The sequence below is a fragment of the Oncorhynchus gorbuscha genome, linkage group LG11 (genome assembly GCF_021184085.1).
Source record: "Oncorhynchus gorbuscha isolate QuinsamMale2020 ecotype Even-year linkage group LG11, OgorEven_v1.0, whole genome shotgun sequence".
Taxonomy (NCBI): Eukaryota; Metazoa; Chordata; class Actinopteri; order Salmoniformes; family Salmonidae; genus Oncorhynchus; species Oncorhynchus gorbuscha.
Window position 1 is genome coordinate 17,566,786 of NC_060183.1, and position 20,268 is coordinate 17,587,053.

Consider the following 20,268-nt stretch of genomic DNA (forward strand, 5'->3'; position numbering starts at 1 on the left):
TGGTGTCTCTCCCACTAAATGTTTTACTGTGTCTGTGCCCAGTGGGATTCAACCGTTTCCATCCAGTTTGATGCATGATCATGATTTATACAAAGGATTATTGTTCTCGGACATAGTCATTTATTGATTTAGCTGGTATGGTAATCCACGCCAAACATCCAGCACATCATTCTGGTAAATTCATGTTTCTGAGCTTTTCCCAGAAAGATCAGCCCCGCGTGTGGTGACCTGTTCAAGGATGCAGCAATGGAGCCCTCTGTAATGTAGTAATGGAGTCCTACCAAAGACACGAAACCAACGGCTCCACCTAGTGCTTCTCCTTTACCAACATAAACATTTCATGTTTTACATTACAGAGGAATGAATATGTTTAGCAGGTGTGGACTGGAGAGCAGGTTTTGTTAGATTCTTAAAAAAATAATAATAATGTATACCCTTGCACATAAAATAATAAACATATTCTGTAGTTTTGTTACAGTATAAATATATTTATTTTCACTCTTGATCATACAGTGCAGTTATTTAAACCAGTCTGTTAATACACAGAATACGAAAGGGAGTCAAATTTACAATAGTTAGACATTTTACAAACATGCACAAGTGGTAAAACTACAGTAAAATAAGCAGCTCGTCTCTGGGGAGTTGGGTGATTGGGTTCAGGTTATTGGTCGCAGCCAGTGTAGGGGCTGTGCATGGGGCAGGGGATAAGGTAGGGGCTGGAGTCAGTGGGGGCTAGGGTTGGGGATAAGGTAGAGGCTGGAGTCAGTGGGGGCTAGGGTTGGGGATAAGGTAGGGGCTGGAGCCAATGAAATGGGCTAAAGTCAGTGGGGGCTGGGGTAGGGGATGTGGCAGGGGCTGTGGCTTGGGTAGAGGCCAGAGTTGGGATGGAGTTAGTGCAGGGCCTGAGGCTGGTCAGGCGTGGGTGCTGTGGTCTTGAGGTGGTTAAGGGGAAGGGCCAGGGTCTGCAGTAAGGCCGTTTCCAGGCGCAGCTGCATGGCATCCAGTCGCTGGTCCATGTGTTCCATCAGCCTCCTCTCCATCTCGCCCAGACATCTCTCCAGGACCTGCTCCAGCCCTCTGCAGCATGCATGCTCCTGCCTGCAAGACGATCCATCACAGAATAGGTTTTCAGAAGAATTAAAGTACCTCCCTTTGGTGCTGTCGCCCTCCCATGTTAACATTGCCCTTGAACATATCCTCGCAGGTTTCACTGGACCGGGAGTTTTCCCTGACAACAAGACCTTTACGGTCATACAGACAAACATTTCCTGGAACATAAACAGACACACCACAATGCCGCCAGAACCATTACCAAACCCAGACAGACATGGTCAGCCCTGACATCCGCCATCCACTTGACTCCTAACCACAACATCTGGACGCCATTCTACTCAAACCACACCATGTAAACGTTCAGAGGGAGTTTTACATTGTAGTTAGACCCACCACCAGTCATCATACTCACCGCGGGCCGTTGGATGTCTTTGAGGCATCCTCGATGCGGAGCTGCGTCACCTGCCCACACACACTCTGCAGCATAGGGAGCAAGTCTGGGCTGATGCATGGCCTCCGTCCTCCTGGCTGGCCGTTAAGAAAGGGTGACATCATGTCTGCCAGGCCGGTGTGAGTATCGCAGGCTGCACGAGACTGGGGCCATGGATCTGAGGATGCAGAGTCAGACATCTCGTCTGGCTGGAGGCTAGTGTTGACTGAGGGGTGTTGAATGTCAGCTGGAGCTGAAGAGGGTCCGTTAGTTACTCTAGCAAGAGCAGAGAGAGCCCCACTGCTCACGAGGAGGGGCAGAAACCCACTCAGTGAGTCAGCTTTGTTCTGGAAAAAAAATACCAAAGAGCTCGATTTACCATACAATACAGCGATTGTCTTCGGTGTTCTCTGTTCACTAGTCTTGAGCTTCTCGCTATCTGACAGCCATCTTGGTGGGTAGAAGAATGAACAATACAATACAATACGAGCCAGTGTCTCCTGTGTCATTTCGGACTGCGTCATTTTCCACTGAGGCTTCTATTGACTGGTATTGGTGACTGTGGTGCATTGACGTCAGCAGAGAACCCACCTTCTGCTGAAACTGGACCATGTTCATGAGGCTCTGGGCCCCCGGTGAGAGGCTGGCGCCCATCTCCTCCACCATGGACTGCACACGGAGCATGTCGATGCTGGGTCCCAGGCTCAGAGAGCAGTCCACAGGTGTCAGTGTCTGTAGGCCCATTACGACCCGAGCCACAGCCACGCTCCCTCGCCCACCAAGAGACAGCAGCTGAGAAAACACAAGAGGTTAGCCCAAGAAAGGGCACCACCCATAATAACCCTAACTAGACAGGTAAAGGGGATGAGTCAATGGATTTCATGTTCCCAGACCCATTGCTATGTGCTAGTAGAGAATAAACAGGAACGGGACTGAAGTAGTAACAGAAACTCCTGTTGATTTGAAAGCTGTGGTTGACATGCATACCTTCACCTCACATGATGCGGCGGGAGACTCCAATATTAAGTGTTTCCTGTAGAATGGTCCTCTCTCTGCACTGAAAAGCAAAAATAAGGACGTACCACATTACACCCAATTATCATACTGTGTCCATTTTTCGCTTTAAAATGTATGCCAAACAAAAAAACATGAATTACTAAGTTAAACCATACAACTCCATGCACAAGGAATGCTTTTAATAATTTACTCAGAGATGTTTATACAAAAACAATATTTACTGGACAAACTGTGCAGATGCAAAGTTTGGTAACAGAATTTCTGTCAAATCTGTCCATTTTTTTATGTGACCACACTTCTCAAAAGCATAAATATCTGCTCTGGATTAAGTTAAAAAAATGTCTGCAGAAAGAATGGAGTGTCAGTTATGACATGACAGCTTAACTTAACATAAAAAAAATAAAAAATGAAGTGGGTTATTGAACTACAGTATTGCAGTAATAGAACTTCATCATGGGTCCCTGATCTGTACTACACAGAAATGCATAATTATGGATATGAATGTCAGTCTCTTCATGGTGATGTATCATGTATAGGTACACAAAAGAAAGTAGAAAGAAGTAATACTCTCCTTTTCATATTTGGTATTATTCTACACACGGGCTATTATTTACATATTCCCTACATATACACATACTGCCGTTCAAAAGTTGAGGCCACTTAGAAATGTCCTTGTTTTTGAAAGGCAACATTTTTTGTCCTTTAAAATATCAAATTGATCAGAAATACAGTGTAGACATTGTTAATTTTGTGAATGACTATTGGAGCTGGCAACGACTGATTTATAATGGAATATCTACATAGGCCCATTATCGGCAACCATCACTCCTGTGTTCCAATGGCACATTGTGTTAGCTAATCCAAGTTTATAATTTTAAAAGGCTAATTTATCATTAGAAAACCCTTTTGCAATTATGTTAGCACAGCTGAAAACTGTTGTTCTGATTGAAGAAGCCATAAAACGGGCCTTTTAGACTAGTTGAGTTTCTGGAGCATCAGCATTTGTGGGTTCGATTATAGGCTCAAAATAGCCAGAAACAAAGAACTTTCTTCTGAAACTCGTCAATATATTATTGTTTTGAGAAATTATGGCTATTCCATGTGAGAAATTGCCAAGAAACTGAAGATCTCGTACAACTACTCCCTTCACAGAACAGAGCAAACTGGCTCTAACCAGAATAGAAAGAGGTGCACAACTGAGCAAGAGGACAAGTACATTAGTGTCTAGTTTGAGAAACAGACGCCTCACAAGTTCTCAACTGGCAGCTTCATTAAATAGTACCCGCAAAACACCAGTCTCAACGTCAACCGTGAAGAGAAGACTCCGGGATCCTGGCCTTCTAGGCAGTTCCTCTGTCCAGTGTGTGTTCATTTGCACATCTTAATCTTTTTATTTGCCAGTCTGAGATATGTCTTTTTCTTTGCAACTCTGCCTAGAAGGTCAGCATCCCGGAGTCGCCTCTTCACAATTAGCCTTTTCAAATGATAAACTTGGATTAGCTAACACAACAAGCCATTGGAACACAGGAGTGACGGTTGCTGATAATGGGCCACTGTCCACCTATGTAGATATTCCATTAGAAAATCAGTCATAACCAGCTATAATAGTCATTTACAAAAAAAGTTACTTTCCTTTCAAAACAAGGACATTTCTAAGTGACACCAAAACATATATATATATATGTATATATACACACACACACACCTGTCAGGCTGTGTGTTGGAGTCTCTTTCCCCGCGACTGGTGCCACAGTAGTCCCCAGCCTGGGAGTAGACCTCGATTGTGCGGGCCTCGCTGGTCACCAGCAGGCTGGTGATGAGGGCAGGGCAGTGGGGTGCACAGCACAGGGTGATGACACACGGAGACCCCTGCTCAACCTGCTCCAGGAGCACTGGAACACACCTGAGGACAAACAAGAGAGTGATCAAAATGTCAAAGGGTAGCAGTATTTTTATTAATAAGAAAATCAAAGATTTTAATATAGGTGATGTAACTATTCTAGAGAGTGGAAGTTAGTCTAGATTGCTAACTATGAGCGTCTGGGGCTTCCTGGAACGTTTCAATGAGTTAAGGCATGCATAAACCGTTTATGTGTGGTCATTTAAAGGTTGATGAGGTCACTGCGGTATGAGATTGTCTGTCAGTGGAGAAGATGATAAACAAGGTGTCTTACCCGTTTGGTGTTTCTCTGTCGATCTGACTGATGTCAGTGTCGATACTTGAATGTACTGGGAGAAGGATGTCAGAGAGTTGGCGCTCCTGTGATTTGCAAGCCCATGACGTGTGCCCGTTGACAGGTCCATCTTTGCTTGTACTCACATCAATACTGGCCATGATGATGACCGCTTTCCCTAAACGTAACGTATCTGGGGTAGCTAACTATCTAGCCAAATGGACTAGTAAAATACAAAACAGATTCCTCTTCTACAGCACAGTGACGTTATGAACTAATTCTGGGCAGAAACGGTTATTTCAGTCACACTGTTGGTTTGTCTATGCCACCCGGTAACCGTGCAAAAATATATCAAGCAATCCTATCGACTCTCAAGGAAATGCTAGCTAACGTTAGCATGTTAGCTAGCATACAGGCGGCCCGTCCATTCTTGGGTCAAAGGATGGAAACGTCAATTAAAACGCTACAATTCATACCTTACATCAACCAATCGTTTTAGAAAGCATATCTGGCGACCAGACGACTAACTAGCTGGCAACTTCGATGAAAGCACGGCTCGTTTATGATGTTACACCACCAATGAAGCACTTCTGGGTTACGCTTTTTACCCCTTCTATGGATCGGTTTCTACTAAATAGCACAGTCACAAACTGAAAATTAGCCTCAGGCCGATCGTTCAAAAATCATAAAAACGAATTAATTTTTGGTCTTAATTTAAGATTAGGGCTAGACATAATGTTAGCCATGTGGTTAAATTTAGGCTTAAAATCAGATTTTAAGAAGAGAAATTGTAGAAATAGGTCGTATGACTTTGTGGCTGTGTTGACTAGCGACGACCCTGTGGATCTTCTACTTCTGTAGAACGCTTTTCTTTCTTCCTTCAAAATAAGACTCCAAACCAGTAGACTGTATAAATGAATAATGATAGTAGTAACCATCCAATTACATATATTATCATGCAATTATTAGCTATTAATTAATGGTGACATTTCGTGGATGAAAAACAAAACAAATTATATTAAAAACAACATAAAAAAATATATTAACTTTTTTTTAAAAACATTTAAAAACAAAGGATAACAATTAGCCTTAAACATGTTATTTCTTTTCCCTCTTTTTTTTTTTTTTAACATGCTGTTTTATTGAAAGACTGACTCTAAAACCAGGGCACAGATTTACACAGCACAACTGTATTTCACTCACTGTTTAAATCCAACCGCCAGGTGGCGACATTCACCATCCTGTATAATGGCGATAAAGAGAAAATGGAAACCGGTACATAAACCTACCAGTTAACCGCAGCCGAGTTCAAAATACCGAGGATTTTGAGAAAACAGCGGTGGCATTCGACGTGGGGATTTTAACCCTCTTCCGAAAGCAGTGCTGAGCGGAATAAGGTACCAAAATATGTAATTGATTTTCTAAATTACTGCATGATATTGCTCACTGAAGTATTAGAGGAACGTTAGTTACTATGACCATTCGTTTTGGTCTGCTATATCCCTCTCTGAAATAACACCTTGATGTTACCGCTATTTTACATTGTAAAATTGCCAGTCACATCGTTGCTGTAAATTGAACAATAGATTTGAGTTATTTTAATTTTATCGCAGCTGATATTTGGCCTGCTGTACAGTAGGAACAAAATGTGTTACGGTATAAAAAAGAAAGTTTTGTGTCGCAGCTGCAATAAAATTTAGCTATGCGCGGAGTTTTTTTATTTTTATTTTTTAAATCTCCTTAGTGTTTATTTGCTTGCTACGTGTGACAACGTGTTGCTGGAAACAATTGGTTGATACATTGTTGCACACATGTCGCACATCCTCCGCTGACAAAGATTTCTTCACATGTTGCAACGCCGAGAATGTTGGCATTTCAAGAGTTGATAATTGCCTAACTAGAACGTTCAGAAACATATCTGCAAGCCCATAAAAAAATGTGTTAAAACATACATTTGCAGTCAACTCTAGTTTTTGGCATTATGGTTTACTCCATGGCTAGGGAATCTATTTTGATGGTGCTCCCAAAAATCCCTGCGATGGGGGGAGGGGCATGTACGTGGCAGTCTTTTCTCCCTGAATTATACTCCCTGGTTTGAACCTCTCCACAATTGTAGGGTCCTTGCTGTCTGGGAGCCTTGGGACGTCCATACTCTCCATTGAATTTGAAATGTGTTATATAACAATTACACTTTATTTTAGTGAACAGTAATAACAGACACCGGATGCATCACCTCTGCATGTCCAGCTTTCTTCATCTAATAGCTCTTTGTAGTCTTGTTGGGTCACATCTCACACATTCCTGACCTTTTGATGAAAGACCCTACTTTCCATTTACCTAGATAGGGTTGGGTGATAGGTCATCTGCCCTGGGCCTCTGTTCACCTGTTGCACATCTGTTTCAAGGGTACCTTCCTATCCAAAATCAAATCCAGACCATCATAAAAGGAAATTAACCTCATTGGCCTATTTATTTACAGCACCTACTGCCAGCCGTTTGTGTGAACTTGTGTACTCTCCCAGGTATTTGATTGCCCGTCGTAAATACTTGACTGACCCAAAAGGGAAATCAAGCCTTTCCCTTTCTCCTCGGCCTCCGCCCCCTCTGCTCCTTGCTCTCCTTGGGATGCAGCTGCTGCTCTCACTGTCCGGCTTGTACTCTGTCATCCTAAAGCCTCAAATGCCCTCTGGTCAAACAGAGTACTGACCTGTTGGCTAGATATGTAGTTAAAACCTGTTTTTTTATAGACAAAGCAATTTAAAATCCCCGCTTTGAGTCTATTACATTTTTATTTTTATTTTAGCAGCAGCATGGCTGACACAGTAGTAGTTGTGTAAAGAACGAAGGCCTTGTGAGCGCAGTGAAAAGGGTCATGCAGGGTGCGTGAGCTGGCGGTGGCTGTATATTCACTTGGTGGGTTCTGAAGGCAAGTCTGGCAAAGCCGTATGTATACTCAGCGTGGGCAACACATTTTTACAAGCTTCTGCTCAGCCACTTAGCATGCCGAGACTCGCAAAAGTATTTTAATTGGTGCTGTTAGTTTCATACAAATATGTCTTTCTGAAGATTCCTGTCGTGAGTTCATCAGTGGATAGTGTGTTACATCTCACAGGTACTAATATGATATGTAACGGACTAACAACTCATCTACCTCGTTTTACAGACCCCTGTGCGGCAGTGTGAAGATGGAGTTGAGGGGTGTCTGTTGTGTGTTGTTGACCTGTCTATTCTACACATCCTCTGCAGACAAAGATTTCTTCACTTCCATCGGTAGGTTAAATGTCCTCTCCTTTCATGAACATCGCTCTGTTGATCCCTTGATTCAGTAGTTTCATCGCTTCCAGCCTGTCTTGGTCACAAACATTGGCTTGTAACGGCATTGCTCCCTGTTACAAACATGTCTAAAATGTTCAACACATAGAAGAACTAGGACAACTTTTGACCCCTGTGTTTCACTGTGTTCACTAGGTCAGATGACCGATCTGCTGTACACAGAGAAGGACCTGGTCACCTCTCTGAAGGATTACATCAGAGCTGAGGAGGACAAACTAGAGCAGGTCAAAAAGTGAGAGGAGAGCCCCGGTGCATAGGCAGTCTCTTTTTATATCTCTCCATCTTTCTCCCACAGTTACAGGCTCTGGCAGGTTATAAAGTGAGAGGAGGGCCCCGGTGCATAAGCAGTCTCTTTTTATATCTCTCCATCTTTCTCCCACAGTTACAGGCTCTGGCAGGTTATAAAGTGAGAGGAGGGCCCTGGTGCATAAGCAGTCTCTTTTTATATCTCTCCATCTTTCTCCCACAGTTACAGGCTCTGGCAGGTTATAAAGTGAGAGGAGGGAGTCTTTTTATATCTCTCCATCTTTCTCCCACAGTTACAGGCTCTGCATGAGAGGAGGGCCCAGTCATAAGTAGTCTTTTATATCTCTCCATCTTTCTCCCACAGTTACAGGCTCTGGCAGGTTATAAAGTGAGAGGAGGGCCCTGGTGCATAAGCAGTCTCTTTTTATATCTCTCCATCTTTCTCCCACAGTTACAGGCTCTGGCAGGTTATAAAGTGAGAGGAGGAGTAGTCTCTTTATATCTCTCCATCTTTCTCCCCCCAGGTGCATAAGCAGTAGTCTTTTTATATCTCTCCATCTTTCTCCCACAGTTACAGGCTCTGGCAGGTTATAAAGTGAGAGGAGGGCCCCGGTGCATAAGCAGTCTCTTTTTATATCTCTCCATCTTTCTCCCACAGTTACAGGCTCTGGCAGGTTATAAAGTGAGAGGAGAGCCCCGGTGCATAAGCAGTCTCTTTTTATATCTCTCCATCTTTCTCCCACAGTTCTCTTTTATATCTCTCCATCTTTCTCCCACAGTTACAGGCTCTGGCAGGTTATAAAGTGAGAGGAGGGCCCTGGTGCATAAGCAGTCTCTTTTTATATCTCTCCATCTTTCTCCCACAGTTACAGGCTCTGGCAGGTTATAAAGTGAGAGCCCCAATACCCAGATAGCTACTCTCTCTTTCTTGGTCACGTTGCTCTCTCCCACAAGGCACCATGCTATAAAGACTGTCAAAGAGAGGAATGTACATCACAGGAGGTTGGTGGCACCTTAATTGGGGAGGATGGGCTCGTGGTAATGGCTGTGTTTCCAGGTGTTTGATGCCGTTCCATTTGCTCCATCCCGGCCATTACCCTGAGCTGTCCTCCCCTCACCAGCCTCCTGTGGTGTACAGATCCTGCTTCATGACACTACCTGTATCTGTAACATGTCTTTAGAGGGTGTCGTATTGCCATGTCTCTAGCTTACAATGGGCCTGGCTAACCAGAGACCTCGTTTCTCTGGCTATGAAGATGGCACAATAAATATGAAAATGATTCACCGTTTGCTTCTGAGTCACTTGTTTTTTTCTTTCTTTGTTTATTAGTCACATGATTCACAGGGTACAGTGAAATTCTTAAGCTCCAACAGTGCAGGTCAAGAGGAGTAGCCTATATTGAATGCCTTTTCCCTACATGGTGTGTCCAGGTGGGCTGAGAAGCTGGATGTGTTGTCGGCCACAGCCACTCAGGACCCAGAAGGCTTCCTGGGCCACCCGGTCAACGCCTTCAAGCTGATGAAGAGGCTCAACACAGAGTGGGGAGAGCTGGAGAGCCTGGTTCTCAAGGACATGTCTGATGGTCAGGGCTACTCACACGCCTCTATTCTAATGACTATAAATGCTATGTTACCACATACAGATTCAATTATTGCTAAGTGCTAATTTGACAACTTAATAAAATAAAAACAATATAATCAGTCATGTTGCATTTTAAGCAATCACGGAAGTGATGTAATAGGGTCTGTTTTCTACAGAGATGAATGAAATAACAGAGGCTCACATAGATGACGGCCTCCAATCACTTACCACATTCCTCGTTTTGCGAAGTTCACCGTATTGTACATTTGCTCTCCAATATTTATTGTTTTGTATGTATGTTCATTAGCAGAGTACACACAATCCCCTTTTTAGCTTCAGAGTAGATTGTGCTGATTTATTGGCACCTATAACCATGTAGTGCGCCGTAGTTTTACAAACTCAGTGGCTAGTGCTAAAACAATGACGTCATACCATTTGTTCTCCTAGCATCTATACCACCCTGTGTGAAGATGGTAGAATTTGAGGTTCCTAACCATCTTTCCTTCCCGTACTCCAGGGTTCATCTCTAACCTGACCATCCAGAGACAGTACTTCCCCAATGATGACGACCAGACGGGGGCAGCCAAGGCCCTGATGAGGCTTCAGGACACCTACCGGCTGGACACGCACACCATATCCTCAGGAGAGCTTCCTGGTGAGTGGGGCTGGAATGTAGAGGCTAGGGGCTTAGGGCATCTACTGGCTAGACACACTCACCATCTCCACGGGGGAACTGCCTAGTGAGGGCCAGGCAGGGAGAGGCTGACTAGGGGCTTAGGGCATCTACTGGCTAGACACGCTCACCATCTCCACGGGGGAACTGCCTAGTGAGGGCCAGGCAGGGAGAGGCTGACTAGGGGCTTAGGGCATCTACTGGCTAGACACGCTCACCATCTCCACGGGGGAACTGCCTAGTGAGGGCCAGGCAGGGAGAGGCTGACTAGGGGCTTAGGGTATCTACTGGCTAGACACGCTCACCATCTCCACGGGGGAACTGCCTAGTGAGGGCCAGGCAGGGAGAGGCTGACTAGGGGCTTAGGGCATCTACTGGCTAGACATGCTCACCATCTCCACGGGGGAACTGCCTAGTGAGGGCCAGGCAGGGAGAGGCTGACTAGGGGCTTAGGGCATCTACTGGCTAGACACGCTCACCATCTCCACGGGGGAACTGCCTAGTGAGGGCCAGGCAGGGAGAGGCTGACTAGGGGCTTAGGGCATCTACTGGCTAGACACGCTCACCATCTCCACGGGGGAACTGCCTAGTGAGGGCCAGGCAGGGAGAGGCTGACTAGGGGCTTAGGGCATCTACTGGCTAGACACGCTCACCATCTCCACGGGGGAACTGCCTAGTGAGGACCAGGCAGGGAGAGGCTGACTAGGGGCTTAGGGCATCTACTGGCTAGACATGCTCACCATCTCCACGGGGGAACTGCCTAGTGAGGGCCAGGCGGGGAGAGGCTGACTAGGGGCTTAGGGCATCTACTGGCTAGACATGCTCACCATCTCCACGGGGGAACTGCCTAGTGAGGGCCAGGCAGGGAGAGGCTGACTAGGGGCTTAGGGCATCTACTGGCTAGACATGCTCACCATCTCCACGGGGGAACTGCCTAGTGAGGGCCAGGCAGGGAGAGGCTGACTAGGGGCTTAGGGCATCTACTGGCTAGACATGCTCACCATCTCCACGGGGGAACTGCCTAGTGAGGGCCAGGCAGGGAGAGGCTGACTAGGGGCTTAGGGCATCTACTGGCTAGACATGCTCACCATCTCCACGGGGGAACTGCCTAGTGAGGGCCAGGCGGTGGGAGCTTCATACCAGGACTGGATTAGCAGCGGACGTGTTGCCGGCAGAGGTTCTGTTAGAGCTTCAGTGATGGCTGCTCCTACTGTTGCAGGGGGAAATCGTGCACCGTGCTCACCACATGCAGTGGAGCACCCCATTTAGTCCACATGGATGCTTGAAATGCCATATAAGTGAACTGCATGCAAACGCTGCTGAGATGGAGATGTGTGTGTCACTCTGCACATGTTAACATCTACACACAGGAACCAATAAGGATGTCGCTATGAGCCCTATGACAGTGGAGGACTGCTTTGAGCTGGGGAAGATCGCCTACTCTGATGCCGACTACTACCACACAGAGCTGTGGATGGAGCAGGCCCTGAAACAGCTGGACGGGGGAGAGGAGTCCACCGTGGACATGGTAACCATCCTGGACTACCTCAGCTACTCCATCTACCAGCAGGGGGAGCTAGAGAGGGCCTTGGACTACACCAAGAGACTACTCAAATTGGGTGAGTGGAGACTGCTGTTGTACTTGTACATTATGTAATACTTTTGAAATGTATACTTTGTCTGAATCTATAACTGAAAGCGGGGTCACCTCCCTTTGGCTTTCACCAGTCCCACCAAGTCAGATTACTGAAATACATTTTTATGTACTGTCACCCAAGTATGTGTACGATATTTGTTTTTCATGTCTTTATTGTACTGCGCAGGTCAATACTGAGTAGACTCATCTTCTGTCCTAACTGAGTCTGTTGTGTTTCTCAGACTCTGCCCACCAGCGAGCCAACGGCAACCTGAAGTACTTTGAGTACCAGCTGGCCAAGCAGAAAAAGGTGGAGGCGGAGGAGGGCCAGAAGGAGAAGGAGAAGAGAGTGCGGGAGAAGAGAGAGGCATCTGACAAGAAGGGCAGACCTGCAGACTACCTGCCTGAGAGGAGGAAATATGAACAGCTGTGTCGCGGCGAAGGCATCAAGATGGTGAGAGCCACTAACTGTACCACAGGAGGTTGGTGGAACCTTAATTGGGGAGGACCGTCGCATGGTAATGGCTGGAGTGGAATGGTATCAAATACATCAAACGCTTGGTTTCCATGTGTTTGATGCCATTCCGTTTGCTTTGTTCCAGCCATTATTATGAGCCGTCTTCTGCTCAGCAGCCTCCACTGAACTGTACTAACCAGTGGCTGGTGGCACTTTAAATCAGAGGACAGACTCGTAGTAATGGCTGGAATGGAATACAATACATTGAAAGGTGTCAGACGCATAGTTTCCATTTGTTTGATTCCATTCAATCCTTTCCAGCCATTACTATGAACTGTCCTCCCCTCACCAGCCTCCACTGGCTAACACACACACTCTGCATGCACAGCTGCTAATGGCTATGTATTTTAAGTCCTAGTCCTCTCTTCCATCTTTCAGACCCCTCGTCGCCAGAGTCGTATGTTCTGTCGTTACTCTGACAACAACCACCACCCCCTGTACGTGCTGGGTCCCGTCAAGCAGGAGGACGAGTGGGACCGCCCACGCATCATCCGTTACCACGACATCCTCTCCAATAGCGAGATCGAGAAGGTTAAAGAGCTGGCCAAACCCAGGGTGAGTTCAAAGTTCAACCTCCGGGGGAAGACTGGGTCTGGCGTGTGGTTTTCCAGAATTATAATAAGGATAATTTTGGGGGGAAATGATGCAACCCTAGGTGTGGTAGACATTAGAATGTGTCTAAGATGCATGCTGCCATAAGAAGACTGGGGATGCCCACCCTGCACGTGGACCTGACTGTGTTCCCGTGTGTGTGTGTGTGTGTGTTTGTTTGTTACAAACTGGCTGGATAAGAGCAACATCCCATTTGTTTGGCACATATAGTAGTTTTTGATAGCTCCGTTAGATCTAGAGGTGAGTTTTGACTCTGCTAAGAACATCACCTCTAATGGTCATAACTGAATCGAGTGGTCATAACTGAATCGAGTGGTCATAACTGAATCGAGTGGTCATAACTGAATTATAGCTTCATATCAACACATAATTCAGACTTTTTCAGAATTTGTCCTTCTGTAGCTCAGTTGGTAGAGCATGGCGCTTGTAACGCCAGGGTAGTGGGTTCGATCCCCGGGACCACCCATACGTAGAATGTATGCACACATGACTGTAAGTCGCTTTGGATAAAAGCGTCTGCTAAATGGCATATTATTATATATTATTATATAAATTGTGTATTAATGTAAATGATAGAGATCCATAACTCAAGCTAGAGTTCAGCTCTTGGAGAGGGTAAGGGGCCCAGCAGGGACACACAGCACAGACTTAATGTAGCCTCGTAGTGTATGTGGGTCCAGCAGCCAGTCAGTGTGTAACAGGGATTGTCCCTGTAACCCATGTCCTCTCTGCCGGTTGGCTGTTGGCTCCACAGCTGCGCCGGGCCACCATCTCCAACCCCATTACTGGTGTGCTGGAGACCGCCCACTATCGCATCAGCAAGAGGTAAGTCCAGCAGGCAGGGATGGGCACAGCGCTGTACCCCATACCCCTCCGCACCCCGCATCCTCTCCTTCTGCTTGGGCAGGAACCGTGGCAAGAGCACAACAGCTAATCGGGAACTCTTATAACGGATTGTATGGACCGTTTGTATGTTTGGGGAAATATTGCTGGAACAAGTAACATTCTTGTGAGATGGTAGACACTTTGGGTATATTGGAAGCTAGGTTGATTTTGAAGGTATAATTCAGTCCCTCTGGGCCCGTGCTCTTGCCAAGATGTCCCGCCACTGCTTTGATCATAACAAGAGGGAGGAACAGGAGTCCTGCTTGTTATGACTCCCTTACCAGTAGTCTGGGTGCGACCAGGCCAGTTTAATATCTTCTACCTTTGGTAATGTCTCATTTTAAGTTTTAGCTGTGAACATTACAAGTTGCAAGTCGTGTACTGCAATGGTTTTCGACCTGATGGTCCGCATGCCCTGGCCTAGCGTCAGTCTGTCTCTCATACAGTTGCTTGATCATTCAGTGATGTCTCTCTCTGTCCTCCTCACTGTGATCTGTGACTAATGTGAACCGTCTGGGATACTAGCTAAGGTGTGCCACCGTGCATGACCCCCAAACTGGGAAACTCACTACAGCCCATTAGTCTCCAAGAGGTAAGGGGTCAAAGGTGACAGAGGGGGGCCTGCATGAGGCCCTGTCTGCCCTGCTCATCCCTACCTCTCACCCCCTTTTGTGGAACTTTACTTACGGATACACCTCTCTCCTCCTACTGCAATGACATCACTTCCTTTCCTCTCCAACCCATCAGATGATTGACATTATCGACAATCCATGCAGTGGCAAGCACAGTTTTTCCTGCTCTTTTTCTTTGAAAACAGGAGTTTTTCTGTTATCTTGGTGCAGGCTCTGGTGTATCTTACAGAATGACGTTTCAGTGTATGGGTAGAATCTCCTCTTGTAGAAAGAGGTCTGCCTGCCTATTTGTTCCCTTCGAGCCTGTTTAATGTGGCGTGGCTATAGAGCGTCCCCTTGTGGGAATAGATTAACTGCAGTTGATGAGCAAATGGAAACCTGGTGATCTTCCTGTTCCTCTGACCCCAGATTTCAGCTTCATTACACAAATTAACCTAAATTAGCCAAATTTATTCAGCATTTAGCACATAAAACCTGCTCAATGTGTTTATGAATGATCTTAGGGGCATTTATTTATCAGGGTTCTCAGTTAGGCTCTAGATTTTTCTTCTTGTTAGATGAATGGTTTAATGAAGCACTCCGATACAGAACATGTTTTTGTAACCATACAGCTTATATAGCAGCTGATGGAGTATTTATATCTAAGGATGTGAGCCAGCATTCTGTCCGGACTCTAATGACAGCACTTCCAACCCTGTCATCCAGTGAAGACACTCGCACATAAATACTTCAGAATGAATAGATGGAGGCATTTCCTATTCATCTTTATAACATGCACAGGCTACGCTAATTGAACAAAGGACACACACATTCATGTTAAATGAGGGCGTGTAAACAGCGCCTGAGACGTCGAGTCAGACAGGCCCACATGTTTTAAAGTGAGGCTTGGCCCCTACCCAATGAAAGGATGAGATCTTGGTCTCCCCAGTCAACTCTGCTCCCTGCTGGACTCTTACCAGCATCTTCTGTTACTCCCATAGCTTTTCAATCTATATTTATACATTTCAAACGGCAAGGTCTGTAACAGAGGGACAGAAGGGGCCTGGGGTCTGTTTGTTTAAATTAATAACCCTAACTCCTAAATGGTCACTCTTCCTCATAAATGCCCCAACTTCCTTGGTGAGAAACAGTTCGTTTTTAATGTTTTTTCTCTGAGACTGGATAAATATGGAGTTCCCTTTCACCTGTTTCAACCAGCCTGTTTCCTTCTACAGATGTAGAATCCTAATTTGAGCCAGTTTGCTACAGCAAGAAAACAATTCTGCAGCAACAGGAAATGTGAATTATTATGTGGATCATAATTGTAGGGGTCGATGCATTTTTTTGTAAGGGAAAATCAAGTCTTCCGACGCATTTTTAAACCTCAAATGCACTACAAGTTTTACATTTCCTGCATTGCAGGGTGATCAAATTAAGATCCTACATCTGTATACCCCATCTAACCTACAGTACTACCACATGCTGTCCATGCTGCTATCTTAACTGTTAACTGTGGACACACTAATCTAGCATAACATTATTCAGCTGCCTGGCTGCAATTTTGATGCTAAATAAATATGTATTTTACTACTCAAACTCTCCGTCTCTCATCACAGTGCATGGCTAACCGCCTACGAAGATCCAGTCGTGGACAAGATAAACCAGCGCATTGAGGACATCACCGGCTTGAATGTCAAGACTGCAGAGGAGCTACAGGTAACACAACCGAACATCAGTGTGGCTGAGGGACTTTAGTAGGACTGGAGCACTGGCAGGAGGGGATACCCTGGCAGTACATCTAGTTTAGCAACCAATGATGTGAATATACACTGGCGGGTAGGAGGAGCGTAGGGCCAGTAACCGAAAGGTTGCTGGATCTAATCCCCAAGCTGACGAGGTACAAATCTGTCGCCCTACCCTTGAGCAAGGCAGTTAACCCAATGTTCACCGGGTGCTGAAAACGTGGATGTCGGTTTAAGGCAGCCCCCCGCACCTCTCTGATTCAGAGTTAACTGGGTTAAATGTGGAAAACACATTTCAGTTGAATGCATTCAATTGTACAACTGACTAGGTATCACCCTTTCCCTTTATACAGTATGCCTATTATAGCAACTGTAAAAACTCAGTGCAAGCAATGAATGCAAAAGGAATCCATTTTACTGCTGTTATCTACTTAGGAAGAGCCTTCCAAAGGACTAGATGAGTGTCTCTAATGACAACACAGCATCTGTCACTGAGTTTGTCCTCTGTTCATCTCCTCAGGTGGCAAATTACGGCGTGGGCGGGCAATACGAGCCCCACTTTGACTTTGGACGGGTAAACAAGTCTTCTCTTTCTATTCTGGTCAGGGAACTATGACCTTTATGCTGTATGACTGAGAGCCAGTGGGTGACTGTTGATGGCTGGCACACGTGCATCAACTGTTGCTAGTGGGTTCATATGTGGATGGGAGTTTTTCCTCGACTTCACTGTTAGTGTTATTGAACCTTTGTATGTTCCATGTCTCTGTAGAAAGATGAACCGGATGCATTTAAGGAGCTGGGCACCGGGAACCGCATCGCCACCTGGCTCATTTACGTTAGTATTAAGCAATTCACTATTTCAGCTCTAGTTCATAGATTTGGATACCATTTTGGGTCTTCCATTTTACCCATGTGTGAATCTAATTTCAAAGGTTCCATTTAAAAAGAAATGGGTTTGAATGAGTTGTTTTTTTATAAAGCTCTCGTATTAAAGTGGTGTGATGCGATGGCTTGACGATGCTCTCTGTTGCAGATGAGTGACGTACCTTCAGGGGGAGCCACTGTCTTTACTGATGTGGGAGCTGCAGTGTGGCCCAAAAAGGTGAAGCACACAGCTGTGGTGTTCACTTTTAAGTGCGTGATGGGGTTTATTTATTTGACAGGTTGATGCTAAATAAAGAGCTTTGTGTATGTGTAAACTGTTCTTTTCAGGGAAGTGCAGTGTTCTGGTATAACCTGTTTGCCAGTGGAGAGGGTGACTACAGCACGCGGCACGCAGCCTGCCCTGTCCTAGTGGGCAACAAGTGGGGTGAGCCGACCTGTCTCTCATTACATCCTATTTCCTACACCCTGAGAACTTCAGGTCTGCCCCGAGGGCAGTGAAAGGGTTGTGTCAGGTCCGCTAACGGTTTGCTGCAGCAGTTAACAGTGGGTCCTTGTTTATCACGTCCTCCTGACTTGGTTTCCTCTTCCTTCTCCAGTGTCTAACAAGTGGATGCACGAGCGAGGCCAGGAGTTCAGAAGACGTTGCACTCTGAACGAGTCAGAATGATCCAACGGAATACACTTTTCTCCTCTCATCCCTCTTCCCGGACCCTCCTGACTCTCGGCTCTGTGGGCTGTGAAGTGCCCTCTGACCTCTCGTCCTCCTCTCCAAAACTCAGTGTTCACTGAGGCTCTGGCTGCTCATGTGATGTCACATGTATTTGTAGTTGAAGTGTGTGTGTGAGTGGTTCACCAGTGGGTCCGAAGCGCTTCGCTCCCAGTCTGTGCCTTCTGTCATGGGTTTTGCACACTCCGACTGCACAGCTGTCTTAACCTGAGGAACTTTTTTATTTCATTCTCACCCTTAACAGGGACTTTGATACAAGATATTAAGTTAATTAGAGCAAGCAACACAGCTGCTTATCCCATTCAACTTCCAACACATTGTTTTGGTGTGCCCTACTCTTTACCTCTACCTGAAACACTCCTTTTAACCACCATGCCAATCCCTTCCTCCACTCCTTTTAACCATCATGCCAATCCCTTCCTCCACTCCTTTTAACCATCATGCCAATCCCTCCCTCCACTCCTTTTAACCATCATGCCAATCCCTTCCTCCACTCCTTTTAACCATCATGCCAATCCCTCCCTCCACTCCTTTTAACCATCATGCCAATCCCTTCCTCCACTCCTTTTAACCATCATGCCAATCCCTCCCTCCACTCCTTTTAACCACCATGCCAATCCCTTCCTCCACTCCTTTTAACCATCATGCCAATCCCTTCCTCCACTCCTTTTAACCATCATGCCAATCCCTCCCTCCACTCCTTTTAACCATCATGCCAATCCCTTCCTCCACTCCTTTTAACCACCACGCCAATCCCTTCCTCCACTCCTTTTAAACATCACGCCAATCCCTTCCTCCACTCCTTTTAAACATCACGCCAATCCCTTCCTCCATTCCTTTTAAACATCACTCCAATACCCACCCCCCCACTGCTTCCCAGCACACAGATAACAGAGACCAGTTATAAATGCACTGTCACTGTCCCCCTCTCCCTCCTTAATAGGTCATAATCAGGTGACCCCACATCATATCAGACCTTCAACTTCAAAGGGGGGACATCCCAATGATCCTGTAATCAGGGGTTGATGTTGACCAGAGCCACAAAATGGATGTTCTAACAGGTGTCGGGTTGGACTGGGGCTAGATAGAGGGCTCGTGGGAAGGATGGAGGTTTATTGGTTGGTTGCACTATGACAATCAGGGTTAGTTATTAGGGTGATACTATATGCAGGCCAGGCTTCTAAATGATGACCGTTGTAATTGTTTATGCTCCTTAAAATGTGGCAGTACTACCTGAGGTATTCGATAGGAAAGCATCAATGTGAGGGCAAAGACTTGTTCAATGTTACCATCAAAGGTACAGTATGCACAGGGTCTGGGCTATTATCACACTTGGGGCAATTTTCAGGACAGTGACTATCTAATAGTGTTTGATCCCTATTGCAGAAGGCAATGTTTCCAATCATGGTAAATGCTGCATATATCCACACAATTGTAAATGACCTTTCAATATCGCCGCCCCACATCTCCTCTATACCATTGCCATGTCTGCCATGGGGCAATAGCCCCGAGGTCATTCACTCCAGGGCAAACATTACTGCTGCACAGATAAACACTGATATTCAAGCCAATGGTACACTGTGTCTGAGTCCCTCTGTTCCTCCCGTCTCTCCAACTCCTCGTTCTGCCTTGGTGAAATACAGCAGTCTGTAAGTGCCTACTCATCCGTTTTGTTACAGAAGCAAAGCTCCTACCTAATCATTCATTGGTCTGATAATCAAAGGAATTCATCTCTGAATGAAAGATGGTGCTAAGAATCATTAGGATTATTAATCCCATGCATCACTCCACAGTTTAAGCCTTTGCTGACCCTGGGAAATCTGTTTAGAGAATGTGGCTATATACACTCCAAAGCAGAAGAGGCTGGTGGGAGGCGATAGGATGGCTCGTTACAATGTCTGGAATGGAAACAACGGGAGCCTATCCTTCCACCAGCCTCCTCTGCTCCAAGGTGCAGTCCTTTATTTTATTTGAAATGTAATAATGGGATGTGTGGCCAGATGTTGTACATGTGAGATTCCTGTTTTCTAAATAAATAAGTGTTCACTGAAAACTACAGTGTACGTGTGACATTTGTCCAGACCAGACTCGATTGACTGGAACTGCAGAATTATTCCTATTTACCTCGGGTACAATATTAATACC

The 20,268-nt window shown here is 45.8% G+C and overlaps 2 protein-coding genes and 1 long non-coding RNA gene across 4 annotated transcripts; 2 read left to right on the top strand and 1 right to left on the bottom strand.

Annotated features, from left to right (window-relative positions):
• Nucleotides 1–467: 467 nt before the first annotated feature.
• lg11h10orf88 (linkage group 11 C10orf88 homolog) lies at nt 468–5,474 on the bottom strand. Its single transcript, XM_046368722.1, has 6 exons — nt 4,675–5,474; nt 4,206–4,403; nt 2,471–2,540; nt 2,075–2,275; nt 1,466–1,830; nt 468–1,098 (listed from the first exon to the last, which is right to left on the bottom strand). Exons 1-6 carry the CDS (start codon nt 4,833–4,835, stop codon nt 891–893), a joined length of 1,203 nt encoding a protein of 400 aa, XP_046224678.1. The 5' UTR covers nt 4,836–5,474; the 3' UTR covers nt 468–890.
• Nucleotides 5,475–5,905: 431 nt separating this feature from the next.
• LOC124048194 (prolyl 4-hydroxylase subunit alpha-1-like) lies at nt 5,906–20,176 on the top strand. 2 transcript variants are annotated; one of them, XM_046368721.1, is made up of 15 exons: nt 5,906–6,083; nt 7,838–7,944; nt 8,143–8,239; nt 9,685–9,836; nt 10,353–10,490; nt 11,879–12,127; nt 12,387–12,598; nt 13,040–13,216; nt 14,028–14,098; nt 16,386–16,485; nt 17,032–17,085; nt 17,281–17,346; nt 17,545–17,613; nt 17,724–17,820; nt 17,993–20,176. In XM_046368721.1, the coding sequence occupies exons 2-15, from the start codon at nt 7,860–7,862 to the stop codon at nt 18,061–18,063; spliced, it is 1,638 nt and encodes a 545-aa protein (XP_046224677.1). In that variant the 5' UTR covers nt 5,906–6,083; nt 7,838–7,859; the 3' UTR covers nt 18,064–20,176. The 2 variants fall into 2 exon arrangements, with proteins under 2 accessions (XP_046224677.1, XP_046224675.1); XM_046368719.1 differs by having other exon boundaries at nt 5,907–6,071.
• On the top strand, nt 8,595–9,676 carry LOC124048197. The gene is made up of 3 exons (XR_006841189.1): nt 8,595–8,720; nt 8,841–8,927; nt 9,049–9,676. It is a non-coding gene; the product is annotated as an uncharacterized LOC124048197 (long non-coding RNA).
• Nucleotides 20,177–20,268: the final 92 nt, after the last annotated feature.

Coding starts and splice junctions, on each gene's coding strand:
- lg11h10orf88 (XM_046368722.1), bottom strand. CDS start 4,835: ATGGCCAGTATTGATGTGAGTACAAGCAAAGATGGACCTGTCAACGGG. Junction 2,276..2,470: donor CCGCATCATGTGAGGTGAAG/GTATGCATGTCA, acceptor GTGTTTTCTCAG/CTGCTGTCTCTTGGTGGGCG. Junction 1,099..1,465: donor AAGACATCCAACGGCCCGCG/GTGAGTATGATG, acceptor ATCGTCTTGCAG/GCAGGAGCATGCATGCTGCA.
- LOC124048194 (XM_046368721.1), top strand. CDS start 7,860: ATGGAGTTGAGGGGTGTCTGTTGTGTGTTGTTGACCTGTCTATTCTAC. Junction 17,614..17,723: donor CTGCAGTGTGGCCCAAAAAG/GTGAAGCACACA, acceptor TGTTCTTTTCAG/GGAAGTGCAGTGTTCTGGTA. Junction 17,821..17,992: donor CCTAGTGGGCAACAAGTGGG/GTGAGCCGACCT, acceptor TTCCTTCTCCAG/TGTCTAACAAGTGGATGCAC.